Here is a 19,853-nt window from a genome sequence, read left to right on the forward strand (position 1 = left end):
AATAACAAGGCACACAGTGTCAAAAGCAACAGCTCCTTGCATTTGCCTCCCAGAAAATCTAGGAAGTTTCACTGAATGCTTCCCCCTTTGTCATCAGTTTGACATGTGCTCTCCAGTGGCAGGACAGGCCCAGGGCAGCACCATGGAGGCTTCGGTCAGTCAGCAGCTAACGCCCAGCAGCCACGCAGGCACCTGGGGTACAGACATGGGGCAGTTCTAGGGCTGATACAAACCAGCTACATCTGCAGAGCGACATGAACTGACACCAATGCCAAATCTAGCCCCTGTGCCTCAGAAGGAAAACCTGATCTTCTACGTGCTCGCACACACATCATAAGACCACCCTCCCTGTAGTCAATACTGCAGCCAGAAATGTCACTCCTTCCTGGAAGCTGGTGCACCTTGGACAATGTGCTGGGGGAAAGTGGAGGTACTGTTATTCCAGCTGACAACTCGTTCCTGGTGGGCAGCAAGCGACAGTTATTTAATCAAGCACAAAACTCAAGCTATCATCTCAGCCGTGAGGTTCACACAAAGAGAACGAATGAATGAATGAATGAATGCAGAGCTCACCGATAAATGATGCCTCTTTCATGGAGAAACATAAGGGCTGAAATAATTTCTGCAGCATAGAACCGGGCCCGATCTTCATCGAAGCGACGCGACTTCTGAATATGGAACATCAAGTCCCCGCCACTTACGAACTCCATCACAAAGAACAGGCGATCCTTCACACACGCAAACACAACAGATATGAACAGCATTAATCATATCCTCTGTCAGGCTTAGAAAATTCTAAGTAAAACTATTACCTCCCAAACAAAAACAGATTAAGCACCCATGAGACACTGGGGAAAATAAAAATCCTGATTTCTTCAGGAAAGATTAAGTCAATGCCAGGAAGATCTGTTAGTACCTCCTTGCCCCTGTATTCCTCCCAAAAATTTTGCCCCCAGTCACGAAATGAATTCCTGTTCACATGTGGATTAGGCTTATCAGTAGGTGTGTGCTCATCACTAACCAGCTCCCATGGGGTTTCCCCAAACTGTTCTTAGCCTGAATCAGCAGAGGACGATACCCCTTCAACAGCAATCTGAGCTGAGCAGGCACAAGAGAAATCTGTAAAAAGTCCCTTGCTCCCTACTAAACACCTCAGATCTCTGGGGAAAGATGCTCCATAATATAATGTGCATAACCAGACTGCTCACAGGCTGCAGCTTCGCCACAACAGCAGAAGGGCTCAGGAACAGCAACGATGATGTTGTCTCAAGGGTATCTTGACAACCATTTCTGGGGAATGTGTGTTGTTTTCCAGAACGGGGTTTCCTGCCGTACACTTGCCTGGAAGCTGCTTTTTGGGCCCTCAGATTTCAGCTTTCCTCATAGCTCTGATTAACCTGCAGAGACCTCTGAGTGATGAAGGAACTGATAAGGACAAAGTACAAACCAAACTTTCTGCTGAGCGGAAAAGCAACCTGCTCAATAAAGTTCAGTTCATTAACCACAGCTGCTGGTCTCTGAGGTTTCTTTTTTGGCTTTGTTGGGGTTTTCGCAAGAGTCTACACATAGGGAGGCACTTGCTTAAGCTGCGTGCTCAACAGTCTGGATGTGGGTTTAGTGCACGCAAAAGGGGTGCTCGCTTAATTGTGAGAGGAAGGACACACAGTGATTAGTCACAAAACTAAACCCTACAATTGTTGCAATCTGGTTCAGAAATTTCCCCTGATAATTGTTTCAGGACATTCAGTACTGATTGTTCCAGTTTTACTCTGAGTATCAGGAATAAGCAGCCTGGAAAAGAGGCATACAATTCAGCTGAGACCAGTCAGCCTTTTAATGGTACTATTTGCCTTTCTTTCCCCACAAGCCCCTTCCCAGGTCTGATGTTAATCATTTACAAGCTAGTTTTAAACCCTCTCTAAGTTGAAGAGGATAAAGCATTGTTATGCTCCACTTCCTGGCAGCCAGCCAGCTTGAAATAACTACTGGTATTAACACATCAAGATGCACACAGCAGAAGAAAAGCAACCAGGAATCCTTTCGTTCCTCTCTGGATATAAGCAGGAAAGCAAACTGCTCATGACAGATGAGGACCACTTGCTTCTCGTCACCACCCTGCGCTCTGCTCGACAGCTCCTTCTGGGCTCCTTCCGGAACCTAGGATAGATGCGTTCCCAGCAATCTCACAATGCTACTGCGTGTAGCACCAAGGCTACGTGTTAAGTGCTGTCTCCAGTCCATATAAACAACAATACTTCATTGTTTCACTCTGCCTTTATTATAGGGCTGCTGAAAGACACCCAAGCTGGCTCATCTACAGCAGCAGTCTGAGCCAGAGCAGCACAAACCGTGCAAACCCACCATCAACCTTGGTTTTTCAGCCCACATCAGATCTCTGATGCCACATCTTCACTGCAGTTGGTTAAACTGAGTCTGGCTATGCCGTGCCTACCTGTTCAGCAACCCTTCCTCCAGCTGCAGCACAGATATCGCCTCTGCCTTACCAGTCGGGCCAGCTTTTACATCTCCTTGTTAGTCTTTCCCGCCTCCTTCCTCGCTGATCTCTCCACATGCTTATCTAGCCCAGCTTGTCCAGGCATCTCTTCAAGCCCATACTTAAAAAAGAAATCCCTCTTGCCAGATCTCCGACAGGAAGTAATTTAATTTACCAGCAACCTGATGAGGGATGTGTGTGTATTTATGTAAGTAATATATATGCTTGCATAAACATGCATACTGTTAGGTGAACATGCATATATTTTCTACTCTTTCCTTAAAGTTGAGCTTCAGGGAAACAAAGTTAACTCTTCCTATCTTAAAACATACATGTCCTGCTTCTCCAGTGCTGGCAAAACTCCGTGGCCCATCTGGATGTACCATCTGTACTGTGATGCTTAAAGGAAGATACTACTTCTTTCTCAAATGTCCAGGTGAGCACAGAAACAGCCAGTTTTAAAATTCACATCACTGCTCACATGGAATTAGCATCTTCTTGTTATAACCAGCTCTTGCTTCAGACTTAACTGCAAACCTGAGCAAGTATCATTGCATGTGTTATAAGGTGCTCACAAGTGTAACAGCGAACGCCTCACCTCCATCCATGGTCTCATTTCACAGGCCAAGCATAAATATGGATTATTTAATTACTGAAGCTCTCTCATTTCAGCCTAACAGAACTTTGGACTACCCAATTTTTTTTTTTTTAAAGAGGTCCAGCTAATTGTCCAGTTTTCTAACACTTAGAAATCCCATGGTGTTGCTGAAGAAAAAAGCAGGATGGGAATTACAACTTCTTTATAATACCAGTATTTGTGCATTGCCCTGCTACACCCCTGGCAACAACTATTAGAAAGATCAGCACTAATGACCACCCCTTGGGGACCAGGATCTAAGAGCCAAGCAAGCTCTTCCGTTTTTACTCTTAAGCAAAGCCATCAGCTTGCCAAACTGCAAAGACCCTCACAGGAATCATTGAGAAGTAAAACAAACAGTGGTATTTTATGAAAAAAAGGCAACATGCAGCAGGCAGAGTACAAATGAATAAATAGCTTAAAAAGGGGCCAGGAAAAGGAAATCTTAGAACAGCATATAGTTCAGACACTTGCAAATTTGACCTGACTTAGAGAGTTATATGCCTCCTTTCTTGGGGACTACCAGTGGGAATTAGGAGGAGTTGAAAGCTGGAGCGTTTTTTGACAGGGCTCAATGCCGAAACTCTCGCATTTCTATTTTTCTATTTTGCATTGCTCAGAAGTCTTCCCTGATCTGCTATCTCTGTTTGACGTCGGCAAAAGTAAGAAAGAGCATCTGAGTCAACAGGAAACGGTGACGCGAAAGCCTTTGCAGCAGCCGCGTGAGGAAATCGCGTTGCACCATTGCTGGACTGGGATCGAGATGAATAAAACGGCAGAGCAATTGTTACTGTAAATTAAAGAAACACTTGGAGGAAACAAATAAAGCCCGTGGGATCGGGTGGGCTCATTTCAAGGCTGGTCCACATCTAGAGATTAGCCCTGCCAATTTCAGTGCAAGAGAACTGGTTTTGTTTTTTGTTTTTTGTTTTTAATTTATTTGTCTAAATTTCAGTCTGCCATCCCTATTTGTTCACCTATTAGCAGGGCAGGGGCCATTGGAAGCACATACCATGTCCGAAGGACAGTGTTCGATAGCAATGATATATATCCACTTTATTTGTTTGTTGTCTTAGAGGGGTTTTGCTGGGGCTTGAAGAGAGTCCCTGATTGCAAAAGCCACTGGGTGGGACAATCCACATACTGGTTACTGCCCCTTGCAAACACAAGCACCCACTGAAATCCAACTCAAACATCACTTTAGCCCTTGATCTTCACCAGCTCTACAAGCAAGCTGTTTTGAACCCTCATACATTTCCTCTTCATCATCCCAGGGGAAAAAAAAAAAAAAACAACAAAAAAAAACAAACCACAAAAGTCCAGATTTTATTAAAAGACCATCCTTTCCCTCCCCATGCCCAAAAGAGGCCAGCGTGATGGCTAACTTCCACCCCCTTCTAGTTAAAAGTCATAGCTGATCTCCGTGTACAACCCACACAAGACCAAAGACCTCTGAAGACAGCAAGGGTGAGAGCCTTATCTCTGATCACAGGCCTTCATGCTAAGTAAACGGGACAGGGCAGCACCGTTGCCCTGGTTCAGGCAGCGTGGAGGGAGGAGCTGGACAAAGACAAGCATTTCCTACATGCAGACACATAAGAAAATAACAGCAAAGCTGCCTCCCCTACCTGCCACCCTACAAGAGCCGCTGTGCCAAGGGCAGTGTGGAGGCCAGAGGGGACTTCTCTCAAGAGAGTCATTGGTGGAGGTTCAGAAGACCCACTGGAAACTACCAACAGGGCCTCTCCAGCCTCCAGAGCCACCATAGGCTTGGACAAGCTCTGCACATCCCTGTCACAGCAGAGCTCTCCCAGACACTGCTTCTGCCCACACTGATTCCTCTGCAGGATGAGGGGCTGAGCTGCCTCACCAAGGACACATCCCAGCAGTAATTTCACCCAAGCCTCCCCTTTAGCTGACAGCTGCCATATAAGACAGCATCTGGAGGATATGGAGACCTGGTTAAATGCCATTTACAGCAACGGTCCATTTTTTTCCCCAAAAAAAAAGGCAGCTTGGCTCAGGAATTCTGCTAAGTTTGTATTTCATCTTTTTGGAAATAATTCATGCACACAAGTCCTTAGAAAATCAGCTTTGGACTCAATCTGAGTTCACCGAAGCCAAAGGGTTTCCCCAAGAAAACAGTCATTTTTCACTGGTTTGGCAGTTTATGCTTTGCAGAGCAGAAGGCAGGCTTTCAAGATTATCTCCATACAGAGACAGCTGTGTCACTGCTTCCCAGCAAAAGTTTATTGTTTCCAAAAAGAGTAGCAGGGCTCAGGGAGCTTGCAAGCAAATTATTACAAGATAATTACAAGAGCTGGCAGGCTCCCTCAGCGCTCCCAATGTTCCTGTTCTCCCTTCGTGGTCCACAACCCCCACACAAAGCAATCTGCCTCAGGTCTTGCTGGGAGCGTGCAAATAAACCATGCTGTCTCAGAACTGGGCTTCAGAAAGCCACATGTCCAACTCCCCCAGCAGCGCGAGTGGCCATCCGTATCTGGGTCAGGGCACTGCAAAGCACAGGACCCAGAGGAGGAGTAATAAATAGGTTTCTCAATATTTATCTTCGTAGGAGTAACAGAACCATGAACCATGCTCAGGCGCTGCTCTGCGCCGAAATGCCTCCCCTCCATACCCAGCCCTTCGACCGAGGCAGTGCCACATCCTCGTGAGCTGCCTGCTGCTCCCAGCTAAGGGGTGTACAGGAGGGCAGGCTGTTCAGGGGGGTTAAGGAGGATTGAAGGCGTTGTAAGAACTGGCTCACCAAGAGGGAATTGCTGAAACAACCTTTGCACACACACATACACGTGTGTGCACAAGAACTGAAGTGGATCTAACGAGCTCAGCCCCAAACTTCCAGACAGTGTCAAAGCCACACTCACCCGACTGTGATGGAGCAAGACACTGACCTGCGCTAGGTGAAGATTTGGTCGTTTGATTTCACACAGAATAACTACATCAAGCAGAGGAGAAGCAGCACCTCTGTGCCACGCTTGCTCAGCTGGAATTACATGCATGTTGTTAGTGATGCTTCTTAAACACGGCCGCAGCGATGACGGCCATGGCACCTGCCACCCCTCTGCTCGCTGCCGCCGCGGCCCGAGACTCCCAGACGAACAAGGCAGCGGCAGAAAGGCGGCAGGTTTACAGCCATCTGCTAGCTGATTTTTGGTGCTCCGTTAGCCGTTTTACCTCTCTGCTTCAGTGACTGCAGAAGGAGACGCCAGCCTCAGGAACCACTTCTGCCTAGGAGCAATCGAGCCACAGCGAGGGAGCGTGCCACAGACGGCACACGCAGCCCTGGGGCTGTCGAGATGGGGGAGGTCGCTGTGCCACATCTGAATGGCTGAGAAAGGGAAGGTTGCTTTCTGCCGCTGTTTTTGGGGTGGTTTTTAGCCAGAAGAAGGTGCAGTGACAATTCAGCAAACTCAGAAAGGGGTAAGGCACACGCGGCATCTCCTCCAGGCTGGGCAGGTGGTGAGTGCGCTTCTGAGAAGCACAGGTTACTTCCCCGCACGGGGCTCATTTTTAGCTCCTCTAGCAAAGAGCCGCCGGCGTCATCGTCACAACTACGGGAACGGGGCAGTTATCACCGGTTATCACTCGCAACCGCGCTCTGCTATCTCTCGCTGCTGATAGCGGGCACAACGCAGGCTGTGCTGCGCCGCGGCAGCGAGGCACAGAACCATCGCCTAGAGAATAACAAATCGGCTCCTGCCATTTGCATAAATAAACTCTGCGGGGTCCCTCGGGGTAAAGGCTGTCTCCCTCGCGCATGTGTGCACAGCACGGTGTTAACGCTGAGCTCATTCCAGAAGAGCTGAACAACGACAACCACAACCCAGGGCGAGCTGATGGGAGTTGTGGGTTCCCACCTGCCCCAGAAGAAAAAAAAAAAAAGACAAATCTAACTACACCCTCCAAATTTCTGCCCCTGTTTTCTTAACCACATGGCTGAAATTTCAAGCTCACGGGCTGGACAGCTTTTGTAACACACAAATTCAATCGTTTCTTTGGAACAATGCATCCTTTGGGAAACGCGAGTGAACCATACGTGCATCCTTCCTCCTCATTCCCTCCCCTCCAGACTGTCTAAGTCACAGCAGGATTACATGATTAGCTCGTCTTGTGACCAGAAACTTTTACTCAACATAGACACAAAAGGATGATTTTTATCACTCTTATTCATTTGTATCTGTTCCATTAGAAACAAAACAAAAACCCCAACTAGAAAGAAAAAGAAAATAACGATCTCAGGTATTAGGTCAACCAATTAAATCATGTACAAGAAAATGCCTGTGAAATCCCAATTAAAAAAAGAGACCGCTTGGCCACCAGTAAAACAAAATATCCAAAAAACACAAAACAAATTGAAAGAAGAAATAAAATTAAATCTCTCCCTTCAGACCTTTTAAAATGGCATGGAAAGTTACATAAACACTCCTTCCCACATGAAAGATCAAAAAACAAAGAGCTGGCTGAACTTGGAGGGGCATAAACGGAGGGATAAGGAACTACAATCTATCAAGCTATAGACATGACCCATTAAAGATTTATAGGACACCTGCACCCCTCAGCTGGCTGCTGGTATCGTGGTGTCTCAGAAGAGGGTAGCTCTGTAAGGATCATGCTCTTTTTTACAGCCCTCAGTTCAGAAAAAAAGCTATTGGAATTGCTGTTTCCAGTTTAGAGTGACCAACCTGAGTCAGCTCTGGCCTGTTTTTAAAAATACTGAACTCCGCAATATCTGCTGGCCTCAGCTTGTGCTGGGGAAGTCTAGAGACCTCTACAAGCTTGGCCAAAGGTCTTTAGGGAAATCAAGAGTGCTGAAACACCAAAGGCCACTTGGAAACAGCTTGCTATGAGGCCTTTGTGGATCCATTCTCTCACCTTAAACATCACCTGGAAAGCAACACGGATTCAGAGAGACTGAAACCTAAAACACTGCTGGGTCGCACCTCTTACCTCTTCTCTAAGCTTCGATTGCCTTTTTTCCCCCTCCTCCTCAATGCTGACTGGTACCTGCTTGCTCAAGCTGCTTGTGACTTGGTTCCACTTCGACCCCTTTTTATGCCACAACATCCTTGATTTTAAGTCCAAAGCAAAATATGAGTTTCACATACTGTGGCTAACCATAGGCAACAGCATCTCCTTCAGCTACCCTTGCACTAAGCTTGATGATTTTGTCTCACAGTTACAATCTTTCTCAAAACCCACTGCAGATGGAGACAGGCATTTTCTCAGCTTCATAAAAACTCAAGTATCCAAAGCGCCTCAACAACCCAGGGTGGGAAAGTTACACTCAGGGGCTACAACACGATGATAGCAGCTAACCCTTTGGTTCATATTTTCACTTCAGCTCGTATCACCTCAACATGCAGCCTAAGTGTGGACACCCAGCTAAGTTCACAGATAAAATCAGAAATGTCAGTCTGATCTTGTTTCATCTTCTGCAAGCAAAACCACTCTGCCCACATAAAAAAACACCGACCCCGTATGTTCCTGCAATGAAGAGACCATCACAAGGTGTTACTGTGCACGTCAGAGCAAGCCAAGCCCTCACACATCTGGTTTACCGGCAGCTTGAGCCAGTGTGAGAGCAACGATGTCATGGGTTTTTGGTGGATGTGAACACTGTAAAACCACAGAAAGACACCATTTTGACCAGTCTGCCTTTATTCGGTGCTAGACAGGACAGGAGCTAGAGAAAGGCAGAAACCAACTGCCCCTCCCATGGTGGCAAAGCCAACGTGAGGGTACCATGGCACGTGCCCACAGAAGCCGCACCAGAGAGCGAAGGTGGAGAGGGGAAATTCCCCTGTACCTCCCTGTCCAATAGCCCCCCAAAAACCTAACTTGCCACCCCAGGTAAAGCACAACTCAAGCTCCTTCAAACCTGACTTCAGGAGGACTCTGCAGCAAGCCCCCAGCACAGCCCCTGTGTTTATGGCCAGAAGGCATGCTAGACTGGACCAAGCTTTTTGGAAAATGCCAGGCCTAGAAACAGGATGTCCCCATCACAGCCTTCACTTGAATTTGACTGGCTGCAAACAAAACTGAAGCACGTGCTGGTCTTTCAGCACAGTGGCTTGGGGCTAGCAACAGTCTCAATGCTCAAGAACAGGGGAAAATGTCTCAATGCTTGCAGGAAAGAATCCAAGAAGTGCGCTTGGCTGTTGGCTGTATGCACATATCAAGTTGTGCCTCCCTGATGTGCCAGAGAGGGAAGGCTGGGGGTTTAGAGCCTGGGAGATGATCAAAGCTGTCCTCTCTGCTCCCGAAGGGCTCCCTCTCAGCGCCTTTCAAAGAGAACATCAAAGAGGCCCCACCGCTTCCTTACCAGCCACCAGCACGCTCCAAGGCCTGTGTAAGGACACTTGTTCATCTAACCAGAGCCCTGGGAAGGCTGCTGCTGCCTTTCCAGCCTTCCTCACCTTCACCATGCCGGGCTCTGCCCTGTGCTCTACCCACTTGGTGACAGTGGGAGTGGCTGGTGGACAACCAAGCTGATGCTGAAGATCCCCTGGAGGGATCATGACCGAGGCACTTCAAGGACATATAAGGGCACCTAGACTTCTCCTGCAGCATCCAGGGACCAACGGGTGGGTAAACTGCCAGCCAGCTGCTATTGCTCAGTCCCACTGCTTTTGCTGGCAGCTGGTGGGCCCTCACTTGAAAATTATGTTCCCCTCAAAGACTCCAGATTAGCTCTAACACTTCTAGGAGGTGAAATACAGGCTCATCTCCCTAAATACCCGAGTGATCCATGACATGATGCCCATGCTGACCCTGGGAGAACTCTTTGAGCACCCCGGGAACCAGCGGAGACATGGAGAAACCTTCCCCTTTCCATGCCGAGAGCACGACATCAGCCCACAGCTTGTAAAGGGGGTGGAAAGTTGCGTGCCAGACAGCAGGCTGCCCTCATAAAATGGGACCAGTTCAGTGATTAGCTGCCCCGGAGTCCCTGGGCCAGTTCCTACCGGCTTCAGTAGCACCCCTGCTAGCTATTATCTTGGAAGGATGCTCGTTATAGAAAATCACGTCCCTCTGCCAAGTTCTCGTGTCTCACTATTTTTGGAATGACACGGGCAGGCTCTGTGCCTCCACAGCTGTCAGCAGAGCCACACGGAGAGCAAATCCATATACCGATCAGGCTAACAGGGACAGTGCTGGAAACAGCATCGCCTGGGGGACAGTCCCCTGGAAGCACCCTGCGGTCATGAGAAAAGGGATAAGGGCGATAAACATAAAACCCAGAAGGTATTTGACACTATTTGCCTGGGAAGCTGATCTCCCCCAGCCCTTGTCATTCTCATGCATACGAATGGAGACAAAGGATTTAAAAGCAAACCACCTGTGCAGGAAGGATGGCTCCTAAACCCCAAAGATGACAGGACCTACTTACTGCAAACTCATTTTAATTAAAACATTCCAGGATCCACGTTTCCCAGGATTAAATTACTGACTTAGCTATTTATACATATAGCCTCTTTCACCCATTCTAGGACAGTATTGTTGAGGTGTTAGATGACACCAGTGTCAGGTAAATGGAAATGAGGATTTTTTGATGCTTGTGACCCCTAACGCAGGATCCAGGATTATCCCCAGGTCAGCCCCAGCACCTGTCAGCAATTCACAGATTACTGCAGCAGGAGCATAATCCTGTCTGAGACTAAAGGATGATTCTAAGGCCCTAGAAAAAAGCAGAGGTAAATGGCTCAGGCGATGTGGAAAGTTCCCAAAGCAAGGCTTTCAATTAAAAAAGAAAATAATTAAAAAAAACTAGAGATGTGGTGAGCAAGGAAGACCTCACACAGATGCAGCTGGAGCAGGACTTAAACTGCTGCCCCTGCAAGGGAGCAGCCAGACTCCTTCCTTGCCTTTCCCAGCAAAGGAATCTGGAGGTGCAAGTCCAAAACTGCCCAGCCCGGCGCTGGGCATGCTCAGGGCCACATCCAGCCTCTGCCAGCCTGCTGTGCTGCTAATATTTCCTCTTTAGGCTCTGAACAGTGTGACCCAGAGCCGGCAGAGACAGCCCTTGCAGCTCCTACCATCTAGTGGCTGCAGGACTTCTCTGACAGAGCCAGGAGGCTCTTTGGAGGTCAGGCAGCCTCAGCCCACCCTGGGCAAATAAAGCAGCCCTTGCTAGCGGGTATCACTTATACTGCAGCTGAGACTAAATTAGGACCACACTGAGCACAGAGGCAGCACAAGAGAACAGAAAACCCTTCTGAAAACCATCAGCAGCTAATGTAAGCGCAGAAAAACCTCCGCTAGCTCTACAAGAGGTGAGCAAAAGTAGCAGCAATACAGATCAACTCAGGCAATGCACTGCCGTTGCTGGTCCTTGCACCAGCTGAGCTAATGCTAGATTACTGGTGCTACATGACATCGCACTGTGCAGCACAGACATGCCCCAGGCTGCGTAAGTCAGGAGAAGAGTTTGCTGGTTTGGGTGGAATATTATACAAGAGTCGGAACTCAAATGGGTCTAGATCCAGCCAAACCCTCAAACCCTTTGAGCACTCTATCCTCTAACTGCTGCAGTGTTTCAGGCACTTCCAAGGTCTTTCCTTTCCAGTCTCCACAATTTCCTCTTGAACTGGGAGGAGGGGCCCACAACTGGACACCCCTATTCTAGGTGCAGCCTCACCAGTGCCAAGCAGAGCGGATAATGACTTCCCCATAGCTCCTGAAGCAGCCCAGTACATAATTTAACTGCACTGCTGGCCCATACTGAACTTGGCACCTACCATAAGCCCCAGGTTCAGCTACTACCTTCCAGTTCAGCTACTACCTGCCAGTTAGTCCCAGCCTGTCTTGATGCATCTTATGGGATCAGGCTCTGACTTTGCTTTGACAAATGGTAAGAGGCCTCAACATGGCTCGTTCTTGAAAACTTCCTAAAGTGAGGCCCAGTAAGTCATTATTTATCCACGATTTCCACTGCAGACCGGAGTCATGCTTTGTTTTTTTATAACATGAACCATTAATAGCACATTTTCAGTTTGGGCTGTGTGATACACGTGATGTGGTTTCCATGTGATTGCAAGTGAAACTAGGTATTGTTTCGTGTAACCCTCCCCCCCAACTCCAAACACAAGAAAGTGCTTTGGTATTTTTAAATATGGCTGCAGGCTGACATTTTGAATAAGTGGTTACTATTTTATTTTTTTATATATATATATATATATATTCTTTTCTGCCAGGCTCGTGTTAATGGACGGGCTAACCCAATGCCATGTGAAGAACAAGCAGAAACCCTAAGTACTGTATCAGCCTGGTTAAGCCCTCCTGGAAGGACTCTGTCCCTGCTGTTGCAATCATTTTTCTATTACAGCAAAGGAATTTAATTATGCTTTTATAAGCAATTTACATCTGGTTATTCTGGATTGAGGTGGGTGTCACTGAGCGCAGAACACGGACAAAAGACGCCATGAACCACACTAGTCTGAAATCTAGTTTTTCTTTTGTAAACGCTTCCCTTTTTGGTTTTGCTTATTATTGGAGGGAAGTGGTTTTCTGTTACTGACAATCCAGATAATGAAGCAAAGAGGGATTCAAGTAAAAGAGGAACCTGGGAAAGACTGGAAACAGCAGGGTCCTGCGATGAGAATCACCACTCCCTTGGCACCCTTTCAGAGACCGACCAGCTCTGCATTCAGGGCAGCAAGGGCTGAGGGGTTCTTCCCTCCGCTCCTCTGATGAGAAGCTGGTCCAGAAATTCCTGTTCCAGGCTGCTCTACTGTTTAGCAACCTCCTTTTCATTTCCAGTCTAACTGTATCCAAGGCCAGACTAGACTCATTTAATCTTAGCCAGCATCTTGACAGCTTTGTTTCCCTCCTCAGCGTTCAACATCTGCAGACATCTATCAGATCCTCTTTTTGCTTTCGATTTGCTAGTCTAAACAGGCTGAGTTCTTCCTTTTTTTTTCCCCTTTGCAAAAGACTCTGCCTTTAATTCATCAGCCCAGAAGACCTTGTCTGCACCCACAGCAGATTACATTCATTTTTTGAACATGACAGACAGTACCAGCACAGTGACCTTAAACCTTCCCTAAGTTCATGGGAAATAGTCTACACAGCCCAGGAGTGCATTTGCTGTTTTCACATCTACATTGCAGTTCAGTAAGTAAAGCCCTAGCAAAGAGTATAGCAACGAGTGGCAAAGACCACTGCTATCCCACATCTGACCTCAAACAGCACACATCAATACTGGACTTTTCTGATATTTTACATGAGAACTTCAGGAAAGCCATTAAAATTTGGGCTCTGTGTCTTCATATTAGGAAATGAAAGAGGAGTTTCCTCGGTTACTAACGACAACAGTGAGCTTTGTTTCTGCTATATAGCACAGCTGCTCTGTGAACCACCTAAACCGTACATAAAAAAAACAAACCACCTCATTTCTATTATGTGAGTCTACCCAAGGGCTCCACCCTAAACGAGCACAATTCTTAAGCTTCATAGCTGGCTGTTGCATCACCCCAGCTAGAAGAGAAATGGGTGGGTGGCAGGATGCATTTGTCTGCCTTTTTGTTTTTTTTCCCCTAGTATTTTGGGTTTATGTAGGAGGAGTGAAGCCACAATTAAAAGGGCAAGTTTCTCCTGCCTCTTCTAAGAGGCAAACAAACTCTATTACCATTTCTCCATTTAGCAATGGACAAAGAGCAACTAGAAGGGAGCCTAGGCAGTGTGGAAGAGCTACACAGCAGAAAATGCTTTGGTCCTAATATTAGCTTAGCTCAAGGACTCCCAAACTTACCTTGCTGGGACACGGCTGTGGCCACTGCCTCCATCACAGCCACTCCTCCCTCCACCACCCACGTCAGCAACAAGCTCCCACCTACGTGCACACACCAAAGGAGGCTCTAAACTGGACAGGCAGCACATGTGCAGTCCTCCATTGAGGTACACACACCACAAGTGACAGCAATGCTATCATTTGTCTTATCTACACAAGAAGAAATACCAGCTGTATATGGATCCACTTCAGTGTCCACCCATGTCAGTAAGATCCTTTCCAGTAACCCCAGAAGGATCTTTCATTCAGTTCTGAGCAGTACAAAAAGGCTAGGAGAGACAGGAGGCTACCCCTGCTTACACGTACAATTCATTGAGTTTGGAGATAATTCAATGCAAATACAGTCCTGTTAAAATTCAGGTAGCAAGACAGCAGAGCCTGAGATCCCACAGCAACCGGAGGACATTGCAGGTCTGCAGACTTTTGTGCATACGCATTTGGAAACATTCAATGGCACAGAGATGTTTCTAGGGAAGACACAAAGAAAGGCTTCCCTGTTATTGCCATTTCGTTAGGGAGCTTAGAACAAGCCAGGATTTTGTTTGCCAAATGCCCAGCAGATATTAGAGGTGGAATATAGCAGAGTGCTCTGTTCACCTTTGAGCAGAGAGGCTTCTCCTAGGTCTAAGGTGGACATTTATAACAGGCCAGGGACCAAATACACAGGAGAGTGCCTCTGTCCTGAACATGCCAGCCAGTATCAGGAGGAAGGTTGTCCACTGCCTGGGCTATACTTACAGGAGTCTGAAAGCAACAGTAGAGCTTGGTGAGGAATGGGTGGTTCCTTGCTAAGGAAAGGATGCGTTTCTCGGTCATGGTGCATTCAACATCGTCATCTTGGAGAATGACGTCCTTCTTCAACACCTTCACTGCATAGAGCTGCCCACTCTCTTTTATCTTGGCAAGCATCACCTAAACCAAAGGGGAGGGTGAATTGCAAGGGCTGAGCCCTCAGTCTCCATGAGCATCACACAGCCTTCTCACACCTTCTCACACTAGAAAGGTCAGTTATCTCATGACCAGGCTTGTGGATGCAAGTGAGTCAGCCTGTTAGTATGGGCATCGGTGTACGATCGATGACTCATATGCTACTGTCTGCAGCAGGCTTCCCTGGATAGAAATGCCACACGCTGCTCCAGTGTCTGGCATGGGGCTGGCTGGTCGAAGCTCATCCACAGTGCCAGGGCAAACCCCCCGAGTAGTGCCATCCATCCCACTTCCCTCCTCAGTTATCAAATTCAAATGCACCATTTCACATTGCCACAAAGCCAAAGCAGAGAAACGAAACCCCCATCTCACTGCATTTGAAACCACTGCCTTGTTTCCTTTAAAGGAAAAGCCTTTACATGCTCCAAGAAATGCTGCCCAAACAAGTGCTAATGCACACTCTTGCCATTTCGGGTATGGGCCCTGGCATGCAGCTGTTCCTTTGGTCGCTAACTTTTTTTTTTTTGATACCCAATTCTTCACTTTGCTGTCAGCTTTCTTCCTCTTCCCTTTTCTCCCTGCTCTCTCTAACCAACCTTGTTGCACAAAGAATAGTCCACTGGACAGACTGTGTGCCACATCATGAAATAACTTCTTTAATAAGGAATGTCATTTTCCCCAGAAGAGCCATGGATAACTCTCACCTTTCCAAAGCTGCCCTTTCCCAATACACGAAGGAAGGTTAAGTCTTTGATCCCAAGTTTGCTCGCTGAACTTTTACTAACGTTGTTGCCATCTTTCAGGCTGCCTTTATCTTGATGTCTCAAAGTAGATCTTGAAACCAGTTTCTGTGGAGGAAAGTAAATAAGTATCAGTATATAGAGAAATTGTACTTTTGCCTCAGAGGTGTACACAAGAAGTCAACCTACCAACCTGGGCATTTAGGACCTGTTCAGGTGCACTGTATGGTCACTGAACAGAAAGCACGTTGGCACCACCACCCTGCATAGCTGTTACGTGTGACCAGCCGACCTCGGCACCGCGCAGAGCTCTGCTGAGATGTCAACACTGGCTCCTGACCTGGGCATTTTGAGTTGTAAACCCACTGCCCACCAGATCCAAGAGGCAAGCCTGCCTCTCTCCATCTTCACTCCCCAGAAACATAAGACAATGAGTGTGGAAATCCAAGTCTCCTATCTAACATCAGAGAGAGGAGGACTGCATAATTTCTGCAACATGTGAAGTGCTGGCGAGATCCAGAACCCGAGCAGATTTTATCTGAATCTCTTTGGTTTCTACCTGATTTTAAGGCTCTTACTCAAAGTCCAGTTCAGTGGGACCCAAACGTCAAAATGTTTTTCTTTCCCACAGCTGGGCTGCCGGCTTCCTCCACTGCTGTAAATTCAATGGAAGGCTGTTCATCTCCACGTGAGTAGCGAGGTGTCTGCATTTTCAGGAATTGTACCGGTATTAGCACACATTTCTAGAGCTTCTGTTTTTGGGGTATATGGCGATCAAGTCAACCTCCAGTGCCCCCTGCTCACAGCTCTCCAGGTATGAGTACGCATATAAACCACGAGCGCTTTTGCTCAATTTATTAGCCCGAACAAAGTCACACGGACTTCTTGAGCTCCACCTTGTGACTACTTTGGTGTAAAGCAAAATTCTTCCTGCACAGAAGACTTGTCTCACTGCCAAAGAAATGGCAACCCCAGCCACGGGGAAAGAACCAAGAGCATTCAGGACAGCACCCAGCAAAAACTCCCAAGAGATTTAAGCTTAGAGCACAGTCTGAACACTTACCTTGAGCCTTTAGCTCACAAATAACGAGAAGAGATTGTTAAACACCAAGCACAGATTTTTGTTTTCCTGGTTTCACCTCCTTTTGATGTGCAGATTATGCAAACAACAAATGCTAACAAGTGCTGATTTTTAGAGGAGTGTGGGACCTGAGTTTCCCTGTCACTCCCAGGATAACTGTCCCCCCGAACTGCTACAGCATGAAGAGCAAAGATAAGAAAGTCTCATTTGCTACAAACCAACTGAAATCAAAAGGGGCAGCACAGCCTAAGGAGCAGGCTAGGCTGATACAGCACCCCGTGGTCAACCAATGTAGCTGACAAGATTTATGAGGTCTGGCAAGCATGTTTTGGGTTTTAATATTGTCTTTTTGGTCAAATAAAAATAAACAGACCAACATTTTATTATGGTTTATGGTGGTTTCAAGCAAACTCACTTTTCAAAACTGCTAGCAAAGGAAACGTGATGAAAACTTGTTATTAAATGACAGCCCTGATTTCCATTACCCTTTATGGGCATTTTCGCTCAAACTCTTACAGTGTGTTTTAAACTCTCTGAATAGACTCAGATACATATACAACAGCTGGATTTTTAGGATGCCTCCAGTACTGACAAGTAGAAATTGTACACATATGTTCTAACCCTGGCGACAAGCTCACTAGGACCCTGGCTTGGACAGTAAAGACCAGAGATGATGTTGACAGGGACCACAGATTTTAGCTGGGAAAACTGTAGTGAAGAGTGAAAATGGTTTCCCCAAAATCACTCAGGAAAACAGCAACAAAGTGGGGATGATAATCTAGGCCTCTCGCTGAGCTCTTATGCTCTATTCCAAGCCACATATGCAGACAGTGCATTTGTGTTTGCAAGAATGGTAAAAAAAGGTATGGCATGAATTATATTAACCACTAATTAGGTTTGTGTCTTATTCTCCTCTCATTCATGCCAAACAGATATCTGCTATAACTGAAGTCTCTGACTTCTCCTGCACCCATGTAAAGACTCAGTTGTAAATATTTTAAATAGATAAAGGGGAAAAAAAAAGAAAAAGAAGACGACTCACCGAATTTGGGGAAATGCTGCCCGGTTGCAGACCCATGCATGCCAAGGTTTTAGCAAGCTCTGCTGAGTTCACCCCACAGTTCGGCGCAACGTTTGCTTGGCATCGGATGTGGACGTTCATTTTACAGACTGACACAGTTACGGTAGGGATGGAAAGTAAAAGAAAAGGAACAATTAAAATAACTCAGGGATTTATTGTTGAGAAATAATTTAGCAATTCTGCTTCAGGAAATATACCCATCTGGATGTACCCTGTGTCTTTAAACTAAAAGGATTTTTGCCACTGATCTCAGCAGAAGAAAAATTAAGACTCTTGTAAGGGAATAAACTCCTGAAAATCAGGAATATACCCCAAACTCTCCAAGTAAGATGCCACATTGCCTGAAGTTACTCATAAGCTCGTTTGTCAGTTATATAAATACCATTGCAGCTATGCCCGCAGCTAAAATTAGAATTTATAATGCCACGGAATTTGCAACAACTTCCTCTGCATTTGCAGGTATCTAGATTTTAAAGATACATTGTTCAGTGGGAAACTAAAACCTTTCTTCCTCTCTTTCGTGGACACACGTACACCCTCTTGTGGGAGATGAAGGCAAATGGAAACTGTTTGTTACCCATACGATTTCACAGTCTGGATCACTGAAACAAAAACATAACACCAGGACATGCTTTGTCATCAATTAACAGTGTGACACACAGGGCAGTCAACCTAAAGCAATGACCTTTTTTTCCCCTCGCATGTCTTTACATTGCCTTATCTCATTAGCTGTGGAAAAGCCTTCAGGTAAAGGGAAAAATGAATGCAAGAAGCAGCAGCTCCCAAGAATATTTTCAATAATGCCAGTTAAACAAAGCTGTGCTGAGAGTGCAAAGTAGAGTCCTTCTGGAAGCCAGAGATTAAAAAGTAAATCAGCGTTTTTGTTAACTCTTGCAAAGACGAATATTCATTGCTCGGCTTTCTCTTGAAGGTTGCACAAATCAAGCCCACACAGTGCATCAGGAGTCTAAAAATATACGTATTTTGTGAAAAGGCTACAGTAAGAAGGTGCTCACTTTTACACTGTAGGCCCTGTCGCATGATTCCCCACAGCAAGGAACCGCAGTGGTCACAGAACGTCGGGACTTTGTAGTTGTGGACTCTGAACTTGTGAGGAATGTTGATTCCAAACCTCTGTTCAGTCACCTGAGGCACCAAAAGAAAAGCACAGATTTAAAATTCAAATATACATAAGCTGATGTTCATTTACATACAGGCACTTAAGTGCAAAACTATGAAAATAATTTCAACTCAGAAAACATCCCGATTCATCGCCTCGCTGAGGTTTACTGCCAAGTGAACACTGAGTGGCCAACCTCACCTGCTGTGAGCCTGCTCTGGTTTCCTTGCTGGTCAGGCTGGACAACCTGACAAAGCAGATTTGAAAAAGGGCTGCCTAGCCAATTTTAAATTCATAAAACCAAGTGAGAATTAGAAGTGTGGATTACCTCATCACGAACCTATCACAATGAAGTGCCACATATAAATTGTGTTAGCTACAGCATTTTGTAACCAAGCAGTTTTCAAATTATTAACTTGGACACTACGTGCAAACATGTAACTTTAGGTCAAACTGTTGATTTTATTAAATTTAATCTAGAATAGTTTTCCCAGCTCCTCATAAAATTCTCATTCCTCTTCTCACCCTCCTTGTGATTAACAGCCTTTCACTTCAGGCCCACACTTCGCTTTATCGCTTCCTCTCATCCCCTTTTTAACCTTGTTCTTTTCCGACTGTGAATCATGCAGATCTCAAAGACACCTTAGAAAATGTTGTATCGGCTGGTTACTTTCCATTTTGTGTCTCAACATGCAGATCCTGGAAGACTGAGGGGCAACCCACAACTTCACAAAGACAAGTCAGGGGTGCAACTGAAACGACGAGTTTAAAGTGAGTGGTGCCTCCTCACCTTCGCCTGCTTTTAAAGTAGCTTAGAGGTGTTGTAAACCCTTCACAATCCTAAAAGAGGGGTGAGGAGATTCATCATTTAACTCGCGCTTTAGCCTTAAGCATTTTAACTTATTTTCATCTGGTTTGGCAAGGGGTCATTTTAAGAAGTCTAGCTCAGCAGTTTGGAGGCAA

The 19,853-nt window shown here is 46.3% G+C and overlaps 1 protein-coding gene across 1 annotated transcript in view; it reads right to left on the reverse strand.

Moving 5' to 3' along the window:
• The window catches only part of PRKCH (protein kinase C eta), a 125,574-nt gene that overhangs the window by 47,889 nt on the left and 57,832 nt on the right, over window positions 1–19,853 (reverse strand). The window contains exons 6-10 of the mRNA XM_068398080.1: window positions 18,787–18,916; window positions 17,732–17,859; window positions 15,573–15,716; window positions 14,680–14,853; window positions 574–728 (exon numbers count right to left, since the gene is read on the reverse strand). Coding sequence (XP_068254181.1) covers window positions 574–728; window positions 14,680–14,853; window positions 15,573–15,716; window positions 17,732–17,859; window positions 18,787–18,916 — 731 coding nt within the window. The remainder of the gene's footprint in view (window positions 1–573; window positions 729–14,679; window positions 14,854–15,572; window positions 15,717–17,731; window positions 17,860–18,786; window positions 18,917–19,853) is intronic.

This window comes from Nyctibius grandis, chromosome 4 (genome assembly GCF_013368605.1).
Source record: "Nyctibius grandis isolate bNycGra1 chromosome 4, bNycGra1.pri, whole genome shotgun sequence".
NCBI classification, from domain to species: Eukaryota; Metazoa; Chordata; class Aves; order Nyctibiiformes; family Nyctibiidae; genus Nyctibius; species Nyctibius grandis.